At 43.8% G+C, this 26,011-nt stretch overlaps 1 protein-coding gene across 1 annotated transcript in view; it reads right to left on the bottom strand.

Annotated features, from left to right (window-relative positions):
* Positions 1 to 1,193: 1,193 nt before the first annotated feature.
* Positions 1,194 to 26,011, bottom strand: part of abcb9 (ATP-binding cassette, sub-family B (MDR/TAP), member 9) — a 33,415-nt gene continuing 8,597 nt past the window's right edge. Inside the window, exons 4-11 of the mRNA XM_078227663.1 lie at positions 24,950 to 25,155; positions 21,478 to 21,675; positions 15,561 to 15,689; positions 15,281 to 15,469; positions 11,033 to 11,206; positions 9,099 to 9,258; positions 6,277 to 6,413; positions 1,194 to 3,284 (exon numbers count right to left, since the gene is read on the bottom strand). Coding sequence (XP_078083789.1) covers positions 3,069 to 3,284; positions 6,277 to 6,413; positions 9,099 to 9,258; positions 11,033 to 11,206; positions 15,281 to 15,469; positions 15,561 to 15,689; positions 21,478 to 21,675; positions 24,950 to 25,155 — 1,409 coding nt within the window. The 3' untranslated portion in view covers positions 1,194 to 3,068. The remainder of the gene's footprint in view (positions 3,285 to 6,276; positions 6,414 to 9,098; positions 9,259 to 11,032; positions 11,207 to 15,280; positions 15,470 to 15,560; positions 15,690 to 21,477; positions 21,676 to 24,949; positions 25,156 to 26,011) is intronic.

Here is a 26,011-nt window from a genome sequence, read left to right as displayed (position 1 = left end):
GCTCTAAAGATGTTTGTGAACCTCCTGTGTGGGACCTTATCAAAAACCTTCTGGAAATCTAAAAACACCACATCCACTGGTTCTCCTTTATCTATGCTACAAGTAACATCCTCAAAAACTCTTCAGGTTTGTAAAACATGATTTCCCTTCATAAGTCCATGTTGACTCTGCCCTATCATATAATTATTTTCCAAGTGTCTAGTTATCATATTCTTTATAATAAATTCTGACATTTTACCTACTTCTGATGTTAAACTATAACGTCTGTATTTCTCAATTTTCTGTCTCCTTCCTTTCCTAACTGAGGTTACCTTTGCTACTTGCCTGTCAGCAGGAACCTTTCGGGAATTAATATATTTTGAAAGGTAACCACTAACGCATCCACTCTGAGATACAACTCATGAGGTCCACAGCATTTATCAACCTTCAATCTAATTCCTTTTTCAAGTATCACTTATGTAATAATGCTAATTTCTTTCAGTTCCTCATTTTCACAAGTCCCTTGGTTCCCTGGGGAGATTAAGGATGGTAGATGGGTTCCCGAAACTGGTGGGCCAAAAGGAGCCCCTTCAGCACTGAAAGATTGGCAACCAAAACTGTCAGAGGCACCGTCAGAGGTAGGCGGGATTGGTAATGAAATGGCATCTCAAGATGAAGGTGCCCTCTGAAAAATTTTAAAACTTTGAAAGATAAAAAGTGGATACAACCGCGATACGGTCATTGTGGAGGGGGAGCCTTAACTGTGGCCCTATTGATTGCAGCTGCAATGGTGAGTTAAATTAAATGGGGCATCACTGGCCCCTCGGATTGCCACCAGGAGGCTTCTGCTATTTATTGGCAGGGCCTCGGCCTCAGTGAGGGTTCTGCCTGCCATCTGGAATATTCTAGTTGGTTTCTGATCAGTGCCCTGAACGGACAATTTAATTGACTACTCGCTGCTGACAGGCAGTCAGCTGTCAATCCCCATGTGCCAAAGATGCAGCTTCTCTCAAATAACTTGGAGGTTGGACCACGGTGGCAGACTGGCATGCCAGCCGCTAGCGGGAAATTGTTGGCATGTATCCAGTCCCGCCTGCAGATCACCATGAAAATTCATCATTGAATGTGTTAAGCTTCCTCTTTACTTAGTATCAACTGAAGAATTTAATAATACCACATCATTCAAAATAAAACACCTGGACATTGGTAAATTTCCACAATTAGTTTAATTTATATTTGCAAAGCAATGTAAGTAATATATTGAGACTAGAATCGCCACTGTTTAAAAAAGGAGGTAGACAAAAGGCGGGTAACTATAGGCCGGTTAGCTTAACTTCTGTAGTAGGGAAAATGCTTGAATCTATCATCAAGGAAGAAATAGCGAGACATCTGGATATAAGTTGTCCCATTGGTAAGACGCAGCATGGATTCATGAAGGGCAGGTCATGTTTGACTAATTTGGTGGAATTCTTTGAGAACATTACATGCGCATTGGACAATGGGAACCCTGTGGATGTGGTGTATCTGGATTTCCAGAAGGCATTTGACAAAGTGCCACACCAAAGGCTGCTACATAAGATAAAGGTGCAGAGTGTTATGGATAATGTATTAGCATAGAGGATTGGTTAACCAACAGGAAGCAAAGAGTGGGGATAAATGGGTGTTTTTCTGGTTGGTGATCAGTGACTAGTGGTGTGCCTCAGGGATCAGTGTTGGGACTGCAATTGTTTACAATTTACATGGATAATTTGGAGTTGGGGACCAAGTGCAGTGTCAAAATTCGCAGATGTCACTAAGATGAGTGGCAGAGCGAAGCATGCAGAGGACGCTGAAAGTCTGCAAAGGGATATAGATAGTCTAAGTGAGTGGGCGAGGGTCTGGCAGATGGAGTACAATGTTGGTAAATGTGAGGTCATCCATTTTGGTAGGAATAACAGCAAAATGGACTATTATTTAAATGGTAAAAAATTGCAACATGCTGCTGTGCAGAGGGACCTGGGTGTCCTTGTGCAAGAATCACAAGGAGTTGGTTTGCAGGTGCAGCAGGTAATTAAGAAGGCAAATGGAATTTTGTCCTTCATTGCTAGAGGGATGGAGTTTTAAAACAGCGAGGTTATGTTGCAGCTGTATAAGGTGCTGGTGAGGCCACACCTGTAGTACTGTGTACAGTTTTGGTCTCCTTACTTGAGAAAGGATATATTGGCACTGGAGGGGGTGCAGAGGAGATTCACTAGGTTGATTCCGGAGTTGAGAGGGTTGGCTTTGAGGAGAGACCGAGTAGACTGGGGCTATACTCATTGGAATTCAGAAGAATGAGGGAGATCTTATAGAAACATATAAAATTAGGAAGGGAATAGATAAGATAGAAGCAGGGAAGTTGTTTCCACTGGCGGGTGGAAAAGAACTAGGGGGCATGGCCTCAAAATAAGGGGGAGCAGATTTAGGACTGAGTTGAGGAGGAACTTCTTCACACAAAGGGTTGTGAATCTGTGGAATTCCCTGTCCAGTGAAGCAGTTGAGGCTACCTCATTGAATGTTTTTAAGGCAAGGATAGATAAATTTTTGAACAGTAAAGGAATTAAGGGTTATGGTGAGCGGGTGGGTAAGTGGAGCTGAGTCCACGAAAAGATCAGCCATGATCTTATTGAATGGCGGAGCAGGTTCGAGGGGCCGGATGGCCTACTCCTGCTCCTAGTTCTTATGTTCTTATGTAGAAGAATACACACATTTTTATAAGAGAAAACAAGCAGAATTGTACAAGTGTTTTAATGTAGTTCTGCACCCTCTTTCACAAAGTCGCAGCTTCATTCTGAACTTTTTTTCATTTGGTGAAGCAAACTCTTCTTTCTTTACATTTAAATGTTTAGAGCTCAGAGATTTAGAGAAGATTTCTTCTGCCAGAAAATTACACATCATAAATATAGTAAACATTGAAAGTCTTTCCGAAATATTTACAGGAGTTTTTTCCTCACATCCTACATATTCCCCCACATACTTCAAATGTTTTGCTTATTTCAATTCACTTATTATTCTCAATCTTCTCATTTTCTCCAATGTTATGAACTTCATTTGAATTCAAGGATTCATAATTAACTGTTAATGTCAGGCTCTGAAGCAGGTATTTGCGTTTGCACCAATCTGAAATAGGCACCTTTTCTCTGCATTAATTCTTCATGCGTCCCCTGTTCCATTATCACACCCTCACTGATGACAATTATTTTCTGTGCATTTTTAATGGTGCTCAGACGATGTGCTATGACAAGGATGGTGCAACCTTTCTTCAACTTGGACAGTTCTTGCAGGATCTGAAATAGTGAGTAGATTTTTAATCCACGACTAGACTTTGTTTATGTTGCCACAGCGCGGTGAAAACATAAGGAATTCCTGTATCGAAGACGTATATCAATGATGGGCACAAATCAATATTGTGAAAAACCAATGAGTCTATAGAATCATAGAATCCCTACAGTGCAGAAGAAGGCCATTCAGCCCATCTAGTCTGCACCGACTCTCCAGTAGAGCATGTTACCCAGGCCTAACCCCATCCATTTACCCCAATAATCCCCCTAATGTACAAATCTTCTGGGACACTAAGAAGTAATTTAGCAATTTAGAGGCAACCTAACCTGCACATGTTTCAGACTGTGGGAGGAAACTGGAGCACCCAGAAGAAACCTCCGCAGACAAGGGGAGAATGTTTTCATAATAGAAACGCAATTCATAATGGGACACAAAATCTTTCATGTCGATGTAGTAAAATAGCATAGAAATTTCTACATTTCATAATAGTCAAAAAGACATTTGACCAATTTATTTTAGCAATATTGTACAATAATTTGTTATTAAACGATGAAATAAAGGGGCAGACAAAGCTGTCTGAGAAAAAATTCTACATTCTTGGCTATTCTTGTTTGCCACTGTGATACTGGACAATAAAAATAGAATAAATTATTCATAACATATAATCAATATCCTTGTCGTTGTGGTTAAGCTTGACTAATATTGTGAGGTTCTCTTGAGAAGAATATTTCATTGCAATTTGGGATGTACTAAAATTATGATCTGAGAAGATGGAAACAAATATTCTTGAAAACATTACACCAGAGCATTTCTAAATCAGAAGTTATAACACCCCTGATTTAAATTCAAAAGCATGTGCCAAGGTGGGAATGCTTAACATATTTAAAATAAAACAGCTCCATATATAGTGCTTTCAATAATCAAGAAAATGCTATGGAAAAGGCAAAATGGAATTCTGGGTTGTGGAAATGTGGAATTGAAGAATAGCATTCAGCAAATCTTCAAAAAATGGAAGTTAGATGAATAATACAGTATACTGCATCCACCTCTGCTCCTATTCAGGCCATCTACTCCCTAAACACTTAATTATGCCTTTGTCTTGACTTGACTATTCCAATGATCTACATAAGAACTAGGAGCAGGAGTAGGCCATCTGGCCCAGTAGCACAGTGGTTAGCACTGCTGCTTCACAGCTCCAGGGACCTGGGCTCGATTCCTGGCTTAGGTCACTGTCTGTGTGGAGTTTGCACATTCTCCTTGTGTCTGCATGGGTTTCCTCCAGGTGCTCCGGTTTCCTCCCACAGTCCAACGATGTGCAGGTTAGGTTGATTGGCCATGCTTAAATTGCCCCTTAGTGTCCTGAGATGTGTAGATTAGAGGGATTAGTGGGTAAAATATGTAGGGATATGGGGGTAGGGCCTGGGTGGGATTGTGGTCGGTGCAGACTCGATGGGCCGAATGGCCTCTTTCTGTACTGTAGGGGTTCTATGATTTCTATGGCCCCTTGAGCCTGCTCCACCATTCAATAAGATCATGGCTGATCTTTTCGTGGACTCAGCTCCACTTACCCACCTGCACTCCATAACCCGTAATTCCTTTACTGTTCAAAAATTTATCTATCCTTGCCTTAAAAAACATTCAATGAGGTAGCCTCAACTGCTTCACTGGGCAGGGAATTCCACAGATCTCCTAAACAACCTTTAATCCACCCTCCATAAACATCAATATTGTGAAAGGCATAGATAGGGTGAACGGTGGGAAGCTTTTTCCCAGGTCGGTGGTGACGTTCACGAGGGGTCATAGGTTCAAGGTGAGGGGGGGGAGGTTTAACACGGATATCAGAAGGACGTATTTTACACAGAGGGTGGTGGGGGCCTGGAATCCGCTGCAGGGCAAGGTGGTGGAGGCGGACACACTGGGAACATTTAAGACTTATCTAGATAGCCACATGAATGGAGTGGGAATGGAGGGATACAAAAGAATGGTCTAGTTTGGACCAGGGAGCGGCGCGGGCTTGGAGGGCCGAAGGGCCTGTTCCTGTGCTGTATTGTTCTTTGTTCTTTGTTCTTTTATCAGTGCAACCAAAATATTGCTAGTCATTTCCTAAGTTTCATCACACACGTTCATCTCTCCATAACCAGCTGATCCATTTCGGCACCTAATCCCCCAATACGTAGCTCAAATTTTGTTGTCATCCTTAGGTTTCATTTCGTGTTTTCTCACCTCTCTCACTCTCTATAAACTTCTCCAGTGCTACAACTCTGTCCCATTCCCCGCTCCCATCCCCATCCTCAACCCATCTGAATTCTATTTCCATGACCCTGGTCTTTTATGTATCCTCCAGCCTGCCGTTGACAACAGTGCTTTCTCCCGCCTAAACCCAATGTTCCATAATTTTCTTTCTAAAATCTCTCCAACTGTTCTTCCTCCTTAATTACTCTCCTTAAAACACAGATTTTTGATAAATATTTTCGTCACCCCTCCTATTATTTTCTTTGGTTTAGAATCCATATTTTTCCTTATGTCCCTGGGTATATTCCTGAGCTGTTTTTCTACATTAAAACACTAGATGGATGTAAGTGGTTGTTGGTCTGTGCTAATCTTTCCAGAATCAGCATATCCTTTCCTTGCATTTACTTGTTAAGTACCTTGTGTGGTGAACCATAGATGGATACCACTATGGGTACTTGTATATATGTTACTCTCGTTGCTGTTGGGGTTAGGGTTGTTGGGTGTTCCACCTGTTATTACTGTTTATGTGGTACACTCCGTTCGGCTCCGCCCAGGACTCCGCCTTCTTACAGGAGTATAAAGGTCACTGCTACTTCCTAGTAGTCTTTAGTCTGGGATAATATTGTTGAGTAGTGTGCTCCTATGTGTAGTGAATTTATTCCCGGGTACGTTCTAGCCTCCCGTGTGAATCAATCGCGCATCACCTTGTCACACTTTTTATGTTAAAGATTAGAAGCTGTACCAATGAGTGACATGTTTACTTACATTAAATTCATTTTCTCCATCCAATGCGCTAGTAGCTTCATCCAGTAATAAAACCTGAGGATCACGAACCAATGCACGAGCTATGGCAATCCTTTGCTTCTGGCCTCCTGACAGCTTTGTGCCTTTCTCTCCAGTCTCTGATTAAGGCAGGTAGAAAACTGTTTAAACAATCTTACACAGAAATTAATGTTTTACATGCTGTGAGGTGAGTTCTCCTGTATAGATTTGTTTCAGTCACTGATGCGCGTCAATGAGCACATGGAATCAAGGCTTTAGTATTGAAGGCTTTAATACAGTAACAATGAAACTACTAACACGAATACACCAGTTCAGACTGAAGGGGTCCTGCCGGAGCAGGGGGTCTTATACCCTGCCACCGGAGGCGGGACCCCACTGGAATGTGCCATGGTAACACTTATAACAGGTAAACACCCTAACCCAACAACATAGTACAACCCCCACAGTAATAACACCCTAGCCCAACAGTAACATGGTAACAAACCCCAGTGGTGAACCAACGATGGTTCACCACAGTCACCAACAGAAATAATCAGCTACACAGCTCTGCTGTATTGTTCAGGTTACTGGAAGAACTTAAACTTCGACTTCACAGCTTTTGAAACAGTGACTAACCCTAAAGACCAAAGAGCACTGGTGATGCTCCGGCGGTGGAATGGCACAGTGGTTAGCACTGCTGCTTCACAGCTCCAGGGACCTGGGTTCGATTCCCGGCTTGGGTCACTGTTTGTGTGGAGTTTGCACGTTCTCCCCGTGTCTGCGTGGGTTTCCTCCAGGTGCTCCGGTTCCTCCCACAGTCCAAAGATGTGCGGGTTGGGTTGATTGGCCATGCTAAATTGCCCCTTCGTGTCCCGGGATGCATAGGTTAGAGGGATTAGTGGGGTAAATATGTTGGGTTACGGGGAATGGGGCCTAGGTGGGATTGTGGTCGGTGCAGACTCAGTAGGCTGAATGGCCTCCTTCTGCACTGTAGGGTTTCTATGATTCTATGAACCCATGAAAGTCATTCTTCACAATAAGCCTGCTCAATAATCATTGCCAGGAACTGCACTGTCCTACCATATTTGAAGTACTGTGCACTCCAATTACTGAGAAAACATGCTGCCAAGAAAGGATTTTGATCAATTTCACTAGTTTCCTGCTAGTTTTATTGACAGCAATTTACTGATCATTGACTCACATTTGGTAATTTTCATACTTCTTTGTTTGTCTGAATTAGTATGTTCCCATTCTATTCAAATCTAATTTGCTGCTAATTTATGAATCAACGTGATTGCAAGTGTTACAGGGAAATTTACAGATCTGACAAAGGTGTTATTGCAGAAATGTGATATGACAGGAGTATGACACCGTTTAAATAGATTTTGATCGTCTCACAGCATGGCACTTCTTAAAAATTCTTTCATGGGATGTGAGTATTGCTGGCTTGGCCAGTGTTTGTTGTCCACCTCTAATTGCCCCTGAGAAGTTGGTGCTAAGCCACTTTATCAAACTGCTGCAGCACATCTGGTGCAGGTACACCCACAATGCTATTAGAGAAGGATTTCAGAATTTTAACTCAGCAACTGTGAAGGAATACTGAGATTTCCAAGTCAGGATGGTGAGTGGTTTGGAGAGGAACTTACAGGTAATGGGATTCCTGTGTATCTGCTGCACTTGTCCTTCTAGATGGTAGCTGTTGAGGGTTCGGAAGGTGCTGTTGAAGGCGCCTTAGTGAATTACTGCAGCGCATCTTGCAGATGCTACACACTGCTGCGTGGTGGAGGGATGAATGTTTAAGGTGGTGGATGGGGTGCTTTGTTCTGGATAGTGTTGAGCTCCTTGACTGCTTTTGGAGCTGCACTCTTCCTGGCATGTCAAGAGTATTCCATCATCATAGAATCATAGAATCCCTACAGTGCAGAAAGAGGCCATTTGGCCCATTGAGTCTGCACCGACCACAATCCCACCCAGGCCCTACCCCGATATCCCTACATATTTACCCGCTAATCCCTCTAACCTACGCATCTCAGGACACTAAGGGGCAATTTTAGCATGGTCAATCAACCTAACCCGCACATCTTTGGACTGTGGGAGGAAACCGGAGTACTCGGAGGAAAGCCACGCAGACACGAGAAGAATGTGCAAACTCCACACAGACAGTGACCCAAGCCGGGAATCGAACCCAGATCCCTGGAGCTGTGAAGCAGCAGTGCTAACCACTGTGCTACCGTGCCGCCCCCTATTCCTGACTTGTAGATGGTGTCGGCGTTGTAACGCCGGCATCTCCACATCATGACTACCATCGACACTTGTAGATGGTGGACAGGCTTTGGGGAGTTAGAAGGTGAGTTAGTTTCTCAGAATTCCTAGCCTCTTCACTGTTCTTGTAGCCACAGTATTTATATAGCTGGACAAGCTCAATTCCTGGTCAATGGTAACTCCCAGCATGTTGATAGTGGGGATTCAACAATAGTAATGCCATTGAATGTCAAGGGGGGGATAGTTTGATTCGCTCTTGTTAGTGATGGCATTTGTGTGGCACTTGCCATCTATCAGCTTGATCTATGTCACCTTTCACACTATACGTAGATCACATTAGCAGAAGATAAAACAATGCCCATTTGTGTGTGGCATAGCTCATATATTTTAAAAGAAACCTCAGGCTTGAGGAAGAAAGCAGCAGATCTGATCATTGCTGTAATTATGAAATGAAAAGTGGACCAAATTAAATATTTATGCAGTACTTTTGAGGGAGGAGTTTGTTACAAATTTGATATATCAAAACACGAGTGTTGCAAACACCTGTAGTTAATATATTTTACCTGTATCATAGCCATCTTTCAGTTCAGTTATAAATTCATGTGCGTGAGCTGTCTGAGAAGCCTGCACGATTACATTTATGGAACACTCCTGCAGGCCATATACAATATTTTCTTGTATTGATCGGGCAAACAACACTGGCTCCTGACCAACCATAGCAACCTTGAACAAGAATTTTTAAACAAGTTTTATCAAAATGTTATGTACAAAGTTACCTCATACTAAACAGAAATGGGAATTTTATCTCAACTAATTCACATAAATGGAGACAGATTCAAATAATATCCTCTCATTGCAAGGACATAGACTTCAGATTTTACATTTCACCTACACCTTCCACCAGTGTAAAGATGCACACCTCGGTGCTTACTACATCTAGCTCAGGCAGGGTCTCGCACTCTGGTGGTCACCTCACTCACATGTGTCCACAGAGGAGGAAGAGGCAGAGACAGCCAATGTCACCGGCCCTCGAAGAACTGATGGGGAAGAGGTTTCAGCTAAGTCTGAGTGAGGTGACAAGCCTCTGGAGATGTCCTAGACAAGATGCTGGTATGCAACAAGAGGTGGGAGAACATCAGGCTGAGGCCCTAATCAGAGTGGCACATAAGGTGGAAGAATACATCCGCCTGCAGATTGATGAAGTGGTACTGACATGTGCGCATATCGAGGTCTCCATGAGGAGGGTGGCAGACAACATGGAGAACCAGGTCCAGCAGAAGGCCCAGTTTCTGCCAGAGATGCACAGAGACGAGAACTCCAATGCTGCAGTCATGAGCGAGCTTTTGCAGAGAGGGGGATGGGACACCTCAACCTCCTCCCAGGACCCTCTTTCCCTCAAGGAGTCAACGAGGGGCCCTCAGACACCGAAAGGGAAGAGGATTGTCAGGTGAAACGCGGGGAACCTTTTGAGGTTGCCCAGCCTTTCCAATTCGTCTTTCTCTGGGACCTATCAGCTCAGACTTATGGGGCCACATCGGGTACACCTGTCCCTGCAGGAGATCCAAACCAAGCTGGGCCTCAGGGCCTCAAAGCTCCATATTAGTGAGCAGGTTAGTGTTAGTGTTCACCCTGCTATGGATGTCGGTTGGGGAGCACCTTGACATAGTGGCAAGAAACATAAAATAAAGAAGTGCTGATCTCACAATAGTGACATGAGTGCACTATCATTGCTGATTGTTTGTGCACATTTGTTAATATATGTACAGTTGCACTTTAAGGAGATCTGCTGTCTTTTCATTGCTGTGCACGCCCCATTAACACAGTGGCACAGTGGTTAGTACTGCGGCCTCACAGTGCCAGGGACCTGGGTTCGATTCCTGGCTTGGGTCACTGTCTGTGTGGAGTTTACACGTTCTCATCGTGTCTGCGTGGGTTTCCTCCGGGTGCTCCAGTTCCCTCCCACAGTCCAAAGATGTGCAGGTTAGGTGCATTGGCCATGTTAAATTCTCCCTCGCTGTGCCCGAACAGGCGCTGGAGTGTGGTGTTTAGGAGATTTTCACAATAACTTCATTGCAGTGTTAATGTAAGCCTACTTGGGACTAATAAATTAACTTTAACTGCCTGTGTCTGTGTCCCTCCTAAATCATGCATGTGCGGGAAGGAATTGCAGGCTCCACCTGCCGCTCCCGCTCGAACATCGAGAGGCTTTGCCTGCAGCTCTAAAAATGGCATCCCGATCTCTGTGGAGCCTGTGCTATCGGCTCTATCAGGCCCCACCTTGCCAGCATGACGCCGAAAACTATGCCTCTAGGTATTTTGTGCACAGAGTACCATAATATCTGGAGAGAAAACTCGGCTGTGCAACTGGAGATCTATACACCGGTTTTCTCACCTCAACCGGCACTCTGTGCATCTGAGTACAAAATTCCGCCTGTGATATATTACTATAAATTACATGCTGGATATTTAACGATTAGTAATCAAAAGCTAACACTACCTTAGTGTGAAGATACTTGTAATCATAATCTTGAACTGGGTAACCATCCAGTAAAATTTCACCAGCCTGTGGATTGTAGAAATTCTCCATCAGCTGCACACAAGAGCTCTTCCCACTCCCTGAGACACCCACTAGAGCTGTAATTTCACCAGGATATAGTGTGAAAGATGCATTCTGTAAAAGCAATGTACATTTGATTCTTGTTTACCAAAAAATAACAAAGTTAAGACCCTTAAAAGTATCAACCATTTTCGCCACATGTACTAATTTTCGTGGAAAACATACAAAATGAAATGCCACCCATCTGAAGCATTAACAGTTTATCTCCACAGATGCTGTCAGACCTGCCAAGTATTTTCAGCATCTTCCGAACACAGATAAATGCACACCATGCATTGATATTTACTGAACAGACATCTCCCACTAACCAAGGAATTAAAACATTCACACACTACTTTACGTATTACTGTTTTATAACAAATACACATTGAAATAATTGATCCACTGAATATGCCCATTGTTCATTTTTATTTAATTGCCAATTAGCCACTTTGGCCATTGGCTGCTATATTAGGCACCACAGTTCTAGAGCAGCTCCTTCTGACAGATTTGTGAAATTGCAACCTGCAAACTACTGAGACTTTAGGTAAGAATAGCAGAACTGAATTGGGTGACATGGTGGAGGCAATTGTTATGAATATCTAGCTCATGGTAATATTTTAGATATTAAAATTCTGGGCTTTAGAGATAGCCTGAACACTAAAAAATAGTCCAAAGATATGCAGGTTAGGCGGATTGGCCATGATAAATTGCCCCTTACTATCAGGGAGACTAGCTAGGGTAAATGCATGGGGTTGTGGGGATAGGGCCTGGGTGGGATTGTGGTCGGTGCAGACTCGATGGGACAAATGGCCTCCTTCTGCTCTGTAGGATTCTATTGGTCTATTCTATAAACACCTCCGTAGTGGGTCGGATCTCAAACAATGACGAGACAGAGTACAGGAATGAGATAGAGAATCTGGTGAACTGGTGCGGCAACAATTATCTCTCCCTCAATGTCAACAAAATGAAGGAGATTGTCATCAACTTCAGGAAGCGTAAAGGAGAACATGCCCCTGTCTACATCAATGGGGACGAAGTAGAAAGGGTTGAGAGCTTCAAGTTTTTCGGTGTCCAGATCACCAACAACCTTCTTCTTCAAAGTTCTTCTTTAACCTGTCCTGGTACCCCCCCCCATGCCGACACTACAGTTACGAAAGCCCACCAATGCCTCTACGTTCTCAGAAGACTAAGGAAATTTGGCATGTCAGTTACGACTCTCACCAACTTTTACAGATGCACCATAGAAAGCATTCTTTCTGGTTGTATCACAGCTTGGTATGGCTCCTACTCTGCCCAAGACCGCAAGGAACTACAAAAGGTCGTGGATATAGCCCAATTCATCACGCAAACCAGCCTCCCATCCATTGACTGTTAACACTTCCCGCTGCCTCAGCAAAGCAACCAGCATAATTAAGGACCCCAGACACCCCGGACATTCTCTCTTTCACCTTCTTCCTTTGGGAAAAAGATACAAAGGTCTGAGGTCACGTACCAGCCGACTCAAGTACGGCTTCTTCCCTGCTGCTGTCACAGACTTTTGAATGGACTTACCTTGCATTAAGTTTCTCTACACACTAGCTATGACTGTAACACTACATTCTGCACTCTCTCGTTTCCTTCTCTATGAAGAGTATGCTTTGTATAGCGCGCAAGAAACAATACTTTTCATTACGTTCATACATGTGACAATAATAAATCAAATCAAAATGGCAGTTCAAATGGTGACCCATGTTTGTTTAATAAAGTCAGAATAGAAAGACAAGGGCTATGAACCAGCAGCTGGGCTTATTTACTGAAAGAGCTGGAGGCAAGATATCTGCAATCCTTGCAACAAATGCATTCCAGAGGGAGTTTTCTGTTTTGGGAGTCAGACTTGAGTTGGTTTAAAACATTTGGCAGAACCTGAAAGGTTCTAAACCCCATTTACTTCATCAGATCAAAGAATACATTGTAAATGAAGGATAAGTAATCCAAAAATTAATTTAAGGACAGCCCAGAAGGGTTCCCTGGTTTCAATTTAACTGGGTGTTGGTGAAAGAGTCAGTTGCAGTTTTTGATTTGGTGTGGTTTGCAGCTTACTGTAGTAAATGATAGCTGGCTGGGGCTGCACTGAAAGCAGAGCAAAACTTCATCATTTACCATGTTGTGACTGTGAAACAAGCTTTTATGTGTGTGTATGCATGTGACTAGTTCTTTGCCAGACTCTAAAGACATCAGGGGTACGGGGAAAGCACGGGAGTGACATAAAGGATCAGCTGTGATCATATTGAATGGCGGAGCATGCTTGAAGGGCTGAATGACCTATTCATGAATTGATTTTGTGAAGATGATCAGGCGGACATGAGAACAGTGAACAGTATGAATAGAAATTTGCATTAAGATTAGAGAGATGACTTGAAGTTTAACTATTGTATTTCAATGGGTAAATCAATAAAGCAAAGTGTTAAGTTTATTTTTTATCCAAAAATAGTAGACATAAAAAATAACATGAAAGATCTGTGTCATAGAATCATAGAAACCCTACAGTACAGAAAGAGGCCATTCGGCCCATCGAGTCTGCACCGACCACAATCCTACCCAGGCCCTACCCCCATATCCCTACATATTTTACCCACTAGTCCCTCTAACCTACGCATCTCAGGACACTAAGGGACAATTTTTTAACATAGTCAATCAACCTAACCCGCACATCTTTGGACTGTGGGAGGAAACCGGAGCACCCGAGAAAACCCACGCAGACACGAGGAGAATGTGCAAACTCCACACAGACAGTGACCCAAGCCGGGAATCGAACCCAGGTCTGTGAAACAGCAGTGCTAACCACTGTGCTACCGTGCCGCCCGAAGGAATATCCAAGGAATATCCAAAGGGAAGTAAAAACAATAGATTTAAAGATAAAAAGGGAGAAATATAATTGAAGGGAGATTGAAGGTGTGGTGTGATCATGAGATCTTGAAGAGCATGTGTGCTGAAAACAGACCTGTGAAGAAAGCAGCTTCCAGGCAGCCTCAGAGACCCTGTAGCAACAGTGATGTTTGCGGTAATTTTGCTGGAATTTTTATAGAGTAAATCTATGAGAATTGTTGCTAAAAAGGGTACTTAGTTTTGAGTTTAACTAAGCAGAAGTCTTTTAGGAAATGTTTGTAAACCGAAAGCCAACTGTGTAAATGTAATATTGTGCATTTTCTTTCTTCAGTAAATGTTTAAATGTAATACTTAAATGCTCCAAAAGTGGTTTGAAATTCTTGCTCCTGACTCCAGTGCAGATACTCTCTCATTATATAAAATCATCCAAGTTTCTCTTTGGGATTTGGGCAGCATGGCAATTACCACCTGCCATATCATTACAATGTAGAGTGCCAGGAGGCTTAATCTCAGTTTGAATTTTGTGAAGGAATAGAGGACGGAAGATTGCCTGGTTTGAAACTAGTGGAAGAACCTAAAGCGGTCCTCACAGAACCTTGTAACAAAAAAAGCAACAAGCAGATTAGCTTGAAGGGGACTCAGGCATCCACAGTCAAATAGAGTAAATGAAAGTTTTACCTTTTGAGAATAGCTGGAGCTGAGGACAGTTATCCAGAAGTCTGGGGCATACTGAGAGGTGATCCCTACAGAAGTAAATAGCTTTAAGATTGATGTGCCTTACGTGTGAATTCTTGAGGAAAGTAAGAAGTAAGCCTGAATGCATAACATAGTTCTAAAATATATTGTTAAACAAAATAAGTGTTATTAACTTTAAGTCTTTTATATAAAGTAAAGTTTGGGCTTTGGTTAAAAAAGTGAGATCTTGTGGCATAGTTTTTTTGGGGGTTCAAATGAGGTGTTTGGGTTTCTATTTAAATATTAATGATCCTTAATCCAATCGTAACACCTTTGCCTGCTGTTTCTAATAGCTGACCTAAATGTTGCCCTGAATTTTAATTGCTGCAGGCCTTTAGTCATAGCTTCCAGTGAAAGAGTGATCATTCCCAAATGCTAGTCTGATGTAATCCCACCCAAGAGATATGTAGGTGGATTTAGTAAAATCTTGGTTGGATATACTGGCTGACTTAATGTTGGTGAGGACTAAGCAGAAAAATCAGTCCCTTGAGCTTTAGCAGCAATGATATACAACTCAACGTTTCAGCTTCACTTGGGACAACTTACATTGAGAATTTTGTGTTGCAGCCTAGTAGGGTATGCAAAACTGACATTCCTAAATGTGACTTCACCCTTCAGCGTTTCTGGAATGAATGTTCCAGTCTCTTGCCTGGTTGGTTTATTGTCGATACACTCAAGGATTTTTTCTGCCACGCCAATTGCTTGAATCAATCCAGTAAATACATTGCTGACGTTCTGAAATAAAAGAAAATACCCGATTATACATTAATGCAATACTTGGTATTTCTTCCAGGGTCAGTATTTGTTTTAGTATGAAATTACTAACCTGAAGAGCATCAGATAGCATCATCTGATAAAAGGTGAAGGAGATTAGTTCACCAGATGTTATTTGGTCAGTCAGGACAAGGTACCCACCATAATATACAATGGCCAGCTGGAGAGTAACCTGAAAAAACTGGGGAGAAAAGGTGCAATTAGTGAGGAAAAATTAGCCTGTTCCCGTCTTCAGAACAGACACAAAATAAAAGCAGAAATCTGGTTGACATTTTAGGCATAAACCCTTCCTCAGAACTGAAAGATATTACAGATGAACAACAGTCAAGAAGGAACAGAATGGGGAAATGAAAGGAACATGCAACAGCCACATAGTAGGAGGAAGGATCAGGAAATGGTTTAAAGGCAGAAATGCTAGATATTCAGATACGTTAGGCAAAATGAGGGAGGAAAAAAGTCTTACTATAAATGGCTGCAGAGACAGCGGGCCCAATTTTACCATCAAGTTGCACCTGTTTTTAGGCGCGTAAACTTGGTAAAGTTGGGCATGAGGCAAGTAGCGTGATCCGCGACCGCCTCCATGGTCGCATCCCCTTTACCAATGGCTGAAAATGGCGGTGTTTGGGACCACGCCCAAAACGGGCGCGACGTCAATTTAAATGCGTTTAAATTGAATTAATGAGCTGGACGCCCATTCATCTTTACCAGCACTTCCCCCTTTATCGCCGCATTCGCCCGTCCAGATTCGGCACGAAGCAGACATGGTCCACAAAGGTCTGATTCGGGCATTCCAGCTTCTGAGGAGGTAAGTTCAGAGCTTCCGGGGACTCTCTGACTCAGATTGCGGGGGGGGGGGGGGGGGGGGGGGGGCGACGTGGGGAGGCAGGTCAGATGGCTCTCTGGTGGGGGAGCAGGGGGTTCCGCTGCCACTCTGTGTGCGAATGGTAGGGGGGAATCCGCTGTCACTCTGCATGCAATCAGTGAGGGGAGGGGGCCAGGTGGCCGTGATCGGGAGTAGCGGCGCTGTGGGGGGGATAAGGGGGTCAGTTATGTTGTGGGGATGGGGCAATGTCTGTGGGGGCCAGGGGGAGGCATTATCTGGCCCAGGAGCGATGTGGCAGGGGTACGTTTTTCTGTATTTTTTTACTGTGCATGCGGAGTTGGAGGCGCCGATCGGAGCTTCAGCGTTTCGGGCGTGTTAGGCCCCGCTCACAGGCTTCTGCAGCGCGATTCGGAATCACTGATATTTCTGCAGGTGCAGTGCATTTGGGGGCGCCTGAGAACGGGTCTAAAAGTTGGATCTGAAATACTCCCAGATTCAAGTCCACCCAGCACCTAAAATCAAAATGGTAAAAATCGGGCCCAGAGTCTCAATTTTAAGCGAAACCTTTTCTTCTCATTCATTCGGTGAAATCTGGAATGACTGGCATTTCTTGCTCATCCTTAGTTGCCCTGGGGAAATTATACTGGACTGTTTGGAACTGTCACAGTGCAGTAGTTTTGATAGAACTCAGAGTCAACAACTTTGGTGAGTAGACTGGAGTCACATACAAGCCAAAGTTAACAACAGGTTTACTTTACCAAAGGACAGGAATAAACCAGTTGAAATTTTGTGACAATCTAAGAGGTTTGTGGTCACTTTTACTATTCCCAACTTTTAATCTCCTGATTAGGTTTAGCACAGTTAGGAAGGGAGTTTCAGTGAGTGATCTAGCTGAAGTGAAAGAACAATGATATATTTCCAAGTCAGCATGGTGTGTGGCTTGGAAGGGAATTTGTAGGTGTTACTGTTCCATACACCTGCTGCCCTTGTCCTTCTAAATGGTACAGGTTATGGGATTGGAAGGTGCTGTCAAAGAAGCCTTGGTGAGTTGCCACAGTGCATCTTGTAGATGGTTCATACTGCTGCTATTGTGCCTTACTGGTGGAGAGAGTGAATATTTAGGTTCATGGATGGGTGTCAAACAACCGGGCTGCTTTGACCTGGACAGTGTTGAGCTTCTTGAGTTTTGTTGGACCCACACTCATCCAGGCAAGTGGAGAGTATTCCATCGCACTCCTGACTTGTGCCTTGTGGATGGTAAACAGACTTTGGGGAGTCAGGAGGTGAGTTATTCATCACAGAATTCCCAGCCTCTTAACCTGCGCTTTGAAGCCACAGTATTTATATGGGCTAATCCTGTTCAGTTTCTGGTCAGTGATCACCTCCAGGATGTTTTAGTCGAGGGGGTGGGGAGGCGGTTCTGCAATGGTAATGCCATTGAATGTCAAATGGCGATGGCTAGGTTTTCTCTTGTTGAAGATGGGCATTGTCTGGCACTTGTGTGGTGTGGCACAAATGTTATTTGCCGCTTGTCAGCCCAAGCCTGGATATTGTCCAGGTCTCGACAGCTTTTGGACATGGACTACTTAAGTATATGAGGAGTCACAAATGTTGCTGAACATTGTGCAGTCAACAGTGAATTTATCTTGGAAATCTGAGCCTATCTTGGAAGGAAAGTCTTTGATAATCAGCTGAAAATGGTTAGGTCTAGGACAATACCCTGAACAACTCTTGCAGTGGTGCTCTGGAACTGAGATGATTGGCCCTCATCAACCATAACCATCTTTCTGGAGCTGGGATTTAATAATCTCATGGTACATTTTAAAGCAGCATCCGTAATCTGTTCCACATCTCTTAGAGAACATATTCCTAATTTTCAATGTTCTCAAAATCCTAACTTAAAACACACACACTATACATTCTAAAAATCTAAAGCTTAGCTGCATCTCTGGCTGGAACAGAAGATGTATTTTTAACTCCAATTTTTGAAAGTGAATCTTCATTATGTCTCCGCTAAGGTAAGCATCATTCTATCTCCAAAAGGCTATGGATACTTTGACAATTGATGCTTTCAAGCCTGAAATTGATCAGTTTTAGTTATCTAAGGGTACAAAACATTATGGAACTAAGATTGAGTTGAAGTACAGTCTGGCTGCAATACTCCCTGGCACCAGCCTTAGTTCCCTCCTTGACCACATATCTTACCAGCTCCATGATTAGCTTTGCTCTGTTCCTGTCCGTCAGTGGCAGCTATCCCTCTCGTAAGACAGTGGTTTGTGACAATTATGTGTTAAGCATCACTTTAGCGTGGCAATCTCTGCACATTTACTACAGACTAGGAGGTGCACGATTCACTGGCCCCTGTTTTCCCTGGGCTCTCGTCTTGGCCACCTGAGTTTTCGTTTCCGCTCTCCTCTTCCAGTGCTCTTCCAAATGGTCAGCCATCAGCTACTGTCTCCCAACAGTCAGTGTCAATGACTGCCAACTTCATCTTTGCTTACAGGTCTCCTTGCAGCAGAGATTTGGATGCCCAGGAGGTCATGACCTAGTGGCTAGTTCACAACACAGAAGGTCTTTGGACATCACCCATCTGATGAGCATAGCTGATCCAGCGCAGACATGGCTGGTTAACAATGGGTGTATGCCGATGGAATGAGCATGTCCCGGAACTCTGGGATAGTTACCTTGTCCTGCCAAGAGATGCTGAGGAGATGTCTGACATCTGACACAACAAAGGTGAAAACTGTTCAGTCTTTTCTGCTGTCTGGCATATGTTGTCCATGTCTTACCACTGTGGAGAAAAGCACTGAGGAAGCAGGCTTGCTAGTTGGTTGTTTGGTGTTCTCAGCTGCAGCTTTTGTGATGCATGTGTTGATTTCAGCATCAAGTGACAGATTGCCGAGGATTGCGGAGCCTCGATTATGTGAAACTATCAATAACCTTCATCATCACAATGTCAATGCTGATAGATGGCAGAACGGCAACATCCTGAACCATGGTAATTGTCTTTCTAATGCTCAAACCAAACTGTTCGTCGGCCTAAGAGAGCCTATCCATTTGCTGCTGAAGGTGTTCCTCCTGTTCCCCGATTCTGTGCGACTGCTCCATCACCATTACAGTGACTATCTGTGAGTAATGCCGCAAATGAACTCAAAACAATTTTCCTACATGTTAAAACATAGAATGATAGAATCTCTATAGTGCAGAAGGAGGCCATCCGACCCATCGAGTCTGCACTGACCACAATCCCACCCATCCCTGTAATCCCCTGTATTTACCTTGCTAGTCCCCCTGACACTAAGGGGCAATTTAACATGGCCAATCCGCCTAACCCGCACATCTTTGGACTGTGGGAGTAAACCAGAGCACCCGGAGGAAACCCACGAAGACACAAGGAGAATGTGCAAACTCCACACAGACAGTTTATGTTTAGAAAATGAAGACAGATATGTTTAGAAAATCTTATACCTATGTGCATTTCATGATAAATTCCTAGGTCCACATTTATAATGCTAACTGCCTATGTAAACCTGTCACACTGCAATTATACTCTTCAGCCAGTAGTTACGCTGTTGTACCACAGCTTTGCATCTCCCAGCTCTTTAGGCAGTGGAAAAACTCTTATTCTAACTGTCATTACTTGTCTGCTTCCCACATTGCTGCAAGTTTTGCCATAAATTCCCAGTTTTTTAAATAGTTACAAAGCATATACATTTAAAATGGGTATGGAATTGGTTGCGGAATGTAGTTGAGTTTGACCTTGGCCTCAAACCACAGCCGAAATTCTCCCAATTCACCTGCGGGAATCGTAGCAGGTGAGACAGAAAATTTGGCGGACCATTCAAAGGTCTGTCAAGCTTGGGTGGGAAGTTCTACTCTTGGGGTGCGTGTGGCCGGAGAATCCCTCGGCACATCTCAGTTGAAGATTACCTTTAGTTTTCACTCTCTGCATGTAGCATCACTAGACATCAACCAGGATTACTGAATGATCGTCATAGAGTCATAGTCATAGAGTTTTACAGCTTGGAAACAAGCCCTTCGGCCCAACTTGTCCATGCCGCCCTTTTTTTTTAACCACTAAGAACAAAGAAAATTACAGCGCAGGAACAGGCCCTTCGGCCCTCCAAGCCTGCACCGACCATGCTGCCTGACTTAACTAAAACCTCCTACCCTTCCGGGGACCATATCCCTCTATTCCCATCCTAGTCATGTATTTGTCAAGACACCCCTTAAAAGTCACTACCGTATCTGCTTCCACTACTTCCCCCGGCAACGCGTTCCAGGCACCCACCACTCTCTGTGTAAAAAATCTGCCTCGTACATCTCCTTTAAACCTTGCCCCTCGCACCTTAAACCTGTACCCCTTAGTAATTGACTTTTCCACCCTGGGAAAAAGCGTCCACTTTACTTATGAGAGGCATCCACTCTGTCTATGCCTCTCATAATCTTGTAGACTTCTATCAGGTTACCCCTCAACCTCCGTCATTCCATTGAGAACAAACCAAGTTTCTCCAACCTCTCCTCATAGCTAATGCCCTCCATACCAAGCCACACCCTGGTAAATCTTTTCTGTACCCTCTCCAAAGCCTCCACATCCTTCTGATAGTGTGGTGACCAGAATTGAACACTGTATTCCAAGTGCGGCATAACTAAGGTTCTATAAAGCTACAACATGACTTGCCAATTTTTAAACTCAGTGCAATTGCCTGAGTTTGGCCCATATCCCTCTATACCCATCTTACCCATGTAACTGTCTAAATGCTTTTTAAAAGACAATTGTATCCGCCTCTACTACTACCTCTGGCAGTTTGTTCCAGACATTCACCACCCTCTGTGTGAAAAGATTGCCCGTCTGGACCCTTTTGTATCTCTCCCTTCTCACCTTAAAGCTATGATTGTAATGGACTAAGAAATAGTTGCACATTTGAACACTGCAAAGAAAACTTAGTAACTGAAGCTTCAAAAGGAATTGATGTTCAAGTTCATATATTGTTACATACATGATTACGAAGTCTGAGTTTCAGCTCTGATTAGTGCATATCATTTCCTCTATGAATACACATATTTTCATCTGCTGATTCAATGCTGAGGTTGTGAAACCTATTGCACTAGCTAGATAACAAATATCCGATAAATTGTTTCTTACCTTGTTTCCCCAAAAATAAATGGTCAATGCCGAAACTTGGTGCTTGTTCAGGTTATACATTATCTTCAGTCGCTCATTGTAAATGTTTGCTTCGGTTTCCTCATTAGCAAAGCTACGTACAGTTTTTATACATGAAATTGTCTCCTCTGCTACATTGTTTGCATTTGCCAAAGCATCCTGAACCTGTTTGGCTATTTTCTAAAGAAGGAAAGTAAAATAGATTAAATTACTAGATTGTGTGATCCTTAAGTGAAAAATATAATTTTCCAAGGAGTGCTAAATAAGTATCAATCGATAATATGTTGAAAACCATTTGGACACATTTCCTATCTACTGAACTTTACTTCCTGTTGTCACAATCATGTCATGTTTTTGTGAGAATTTTCTTTCCCATTATAAATTCCTATGTCTTCACTATTAGTGGAAACTGCCATGTAAACTTGTAAATATACTTCTCTACTAGAGATGGTGCTGTGGTGAACACCCTTTTTGTAACTCCCAACTCTATGGCCTGTATTGCAAACATACTCCGAAGCTTCAACCAACTTTACTTATTTCTTTGCCAAACTATCATATGTTTGATTTTTAACCATAAACGACAATATAAAATTGAAATATTGTGTAAAAATAAGGATTGAAAGTATGACCTGAAAATGGGAACTGAATGATCTGTGGCCCTGACCCAATTATTCCCCACCCTCGTTCCACTTCACTTCATCAAGTTGATCTTTCTCTACACCCTAGCTGTGACTGTGATACTACATTCTGCACTCTCTCATTTCCTTCTCTATGAATGGTATGCTTTGTCTGTATAGCGCGCAAGAAACAATACTTTTCACTGTATGCTAATACATGTGACAATAATAAATCAAATCAAACCCTCATTCCATTTCGTTCGAAAACAGCCTAGCCTGGAATTCCTCTGAACAATGCCACAGGAACTTGAGGAATTCATATAAATTCTCTGTCATACTCTCTGTTTTACTTCAATTTGTATGAACAGAATATTTTGATTTTGTTTCAAATTCAATCGTATACAGTTTTGATAAAACAGAAGTGAAATAACGATGGCAGAGTATAACAGCTGCACAGGAAGTGTGTGTGAATACAATGGGTGGAATTTTCCTGATATTTGGCAGAGTCTGGTGGTGGGTGGGAAAAGCAGCATTTAGCCCTCTGACGGTAATGACAGGTTTTCATGCCGTATTGTTACGCTCTTAGAAAAAAATCCATCCATGGGATTCACACCAACTCTGTGGTGGGTAGCCTCTGATTCGCCCACCCCGCCATCATCTGAGTGCTTTAATCAGGGGTGCACTCCATTTAAAGACCACCCCAACACTCACCAGCTACTTCTTCATGGCCCACGACTACTCAAGGCTGCTGGGAAGTCTGTCCCAGGTTCTCAGATGTCTATCTGAACAGACGTCTGGATAGAGAGAGTGCAGAGAAGGTTTACCAGGATGTTGCCTGGTATGGAGAGTCTTAGCTATGAGGAGAGATTGGGTAAACTGGGGTTGTTCTCCCTGGAAAGACGGAGAATGAGGGGAGATCTAATAGAGGTGTACAAAATTATGAAGGGGATAGATAGAGTGAACAGTGGGAAGCTTTTTCCCAGATCAGAAGTGACGATCACGAGGGATCACGGGCTCAAAGTGAGAGGGGCGAAGTATAACTCAGATATTAGAGGGATTTTTTTTACACAGAGGGTGGTGGGGGCCTGGAATGCGCTGCCAAGTAGGGTGGTGGAGGCAGACACGCTGACATCGTTTAAGGCTTACCTGGATAGTCACATGAGCAGCCTGGGAATGGAGGGATACAAACCATTGGTCTAGTTGGACCAAGGAGTGGCACAGGCTTGGAGGGCCGAAGGGCCTGTTTCCTGCGCTGTACTGTTCTTTGTTCTTTGTAGTGGAAATGTGTCATGTATCTTGTTCTGGAATTTGCGCATGCGCCAGGAATGCATGTGCATCTCCCAGAGCTGGAGAACAGTCGGAGTCCAGACCACGCTGGAAACAGGCGGGAAGGCAGGTAAGTAATTTGAATCTTTTTTTAATATGTTTTAAATGTCTTTTAACTGTAATTATCGGGAACTTATCGGTCCCGATTGAATCTCCCATCCCGCCAGGAGTACTTCATTCCGGCAGGGTTTAGAGTAGCTCCCCAAGTTCGGGGAATTAGTGGGAGACCCCGCCAGAATGAACGGGAGGCCAGTGGGGCCCTCCAGGGGATTGGGCGGCAGGGGGTTGATGCCCCCTGGGCATGGGCAACTCTGGCACTGCCCAAGCGGCAAAGTGCCCATGCCCAGGGGGCACCTTGGCACTGCCAAATGGGCATCGGGCAGTGCCAAGGGGGTGGGCCTATTGTGGGAGGGGCCTGGGGCGATGGGTGGGGTTGGGGGGTCCCGCTGCCATTCTGTAGACAGAATCAGTCGGGGCTGGAGGGAAGGGCAGGGATTGGGGCAGGCCTGGGGAAGGGAATCACCACTGCTGGGGGGAGGGGTGGGGGGGTGTGGGCTGGACATTGGGGTGCTCCGGGGTCAGGGGGGGTCAAAGCTGGCCCGGGAATTGTTGTTGGGGTCGCGACCGGGCTGTGGGGGCGGGGGCTGGAGAGGTAGCACTGTGGGGTTCCCAGCCTGGCCAGCGATCGGGCTGGCCAGCAAACAGGGAGACTGACAGATCGGGACCACTGCGCATGCGCAGAGTTCCAGAACTGACGGATTCCGGCACGAATAGACCCGCCCCCCTGGGTTTTTAATGAGATTCACAATTGGGACCTCTGCTGTGCACAGAGTGCGGAGATTCGGGTGAGAAGCTGAACTGACAAAACAGTCGGGATTTAGAACAGTCTTCCCGCCAATTCAGCACTTTTGGGAGAATTGCGGCCTAAGTTTCTGATGTTGCATGAAGAAAGCTGATATGTCACTTTCAGGGTGGGGGGGGGGAGGGGGGGGGGGTCATAACGATCACGTCAAGACTTTCCACCAACATAAAAAGCGAGATTTTCTGTTCCTATTGCCCAACCCACCAGAAAAAAGTGGGAGCAGAAAATCCTTGCCCATGTCGTATCGCATCACTTGACCATATATGTCCAATGTTTGAATTGACTTTCCTGCATTACACTGCATATTTATCTCCCAAATTCCAACTATCTGGTAGCTTAGGTCTCATTCCCAGAATTCGTTCAGACTTTCCTGTGAAGGGTGGTATACTAACAGAAGATATGACTATGCTGTACAGGACAGTGTGTTTAAGAGTAGAAAACCTGACAGAAGCACGTTGGAGGCGCCAAGCAATCGATTGTCTGGGGTAAGACAGAAGGGGAAGTAGGTAGAGTTTGTGATGGAAAGGATATTGGGTTCAGAATCTTAGCTGGGAGTTGAATCGCTTCAATGACACAAGATAATCCACCAGTCCAGGTGAAAGGACCTTTTGGATTTTTAATGATCATGTGTATTTGTACCAGAACATACCTTATAATACTTCCCGTAAAATATTGACAATAACAATAAGAATGGAAATCCAATGATTGTAAGCATGGAAAGTCTCCAGGACAGAATGATCATGATGGCATAGATTCCAAAAATCCTTGTCAAGTACCGTAAAAATAAACTAACATTCTGCGAGAGGTTGTTATTCACTAGCGTTGCATCAGAGGCCAACCAAGATGTGATTTCCCCTGTAACATTAACCAGATTTAATTATCATAAAGTGGATTTATTTTCAATAGTAAGAATAAAAAAAGTCAGTTAGAAATTGAGTAGGGAGCAAACATCAAGCTAAACCAATCAGTTAGCATTCAGTACCACAACTTGTTCTTTTCCTCATACCAGGCCCAGGAATGGGTGAGTTTTCTTATGAGGAAAGGTTGGAGAGGTCAGGTGTGTATTCACTAGAGTTTAGAAGAGTAAGAAGCGACTTGATTGAAACTTTTAAGATCCTGAGGGGCCGTGACAGGATGGAAATGGAGAACGTGTTTCCCCTTGTAGGAGAATCTAGAACTAGGGCCTCACTGTTTAAAAATGAGGGGTCGCTCATTTGAAACAGAGATAAGAGGAAATATTTTCTCTCAGAATGTTGTGAGTCTTTGGAACTCCCTTCTTCAAAAAACAATGGAAGCCATTTCACTACCAGAGAAAGTAGTTGAGACGGAAACATTGTGATTTCAAGAAGGAATTAGATTTAGCTCTTGGGGCTAAAGGGACCAAGGGTTATGAGGGGTGGTGGTGGTGGTGGGGGGCGGGGGGGGGGGGGGGGGGAATGTGGGATCCTGCGATTACTATCTTTGAGGTCCTACTTTTTAATTTGCATCCAAACCCCTTATACTCCACTTGTAGGACCTCAACCTGTTTTTCCTGAGAGAGTGTCTGCAGAGAGCCAGCAGACACAATGGGCCGAATGGTTTCTGCACCCTAACCATTGTGTGATTTAATCATTCTTGTCCTTTTAGGTGCTGGGGTTTGGAAGTTCAACAAATGTTTCAGTAACTCGGTTTGCAGATCTGCTTTTCAAAGTATTTACTATTCTAAAGAAGC

Source organism: Mustelus asterias, chromosome 13 (assembly GCF_964213995.1).
Source record: "Mustelus asterias chromosome 13, sMusAst1.hap1.1, whole genome shotgun sequence".
Taxonomy (NCBI): Eukaryota; Metazoa; Chordata; class Chondrichthyes; order Carcharhiniformes; family Triakidae; genus Mustelus; species Mustelus asterias.
Note: the sequence above shows the minus strand (reverse complement) of the source record. Positions and strands in the feature narration are given on the sequence as shown.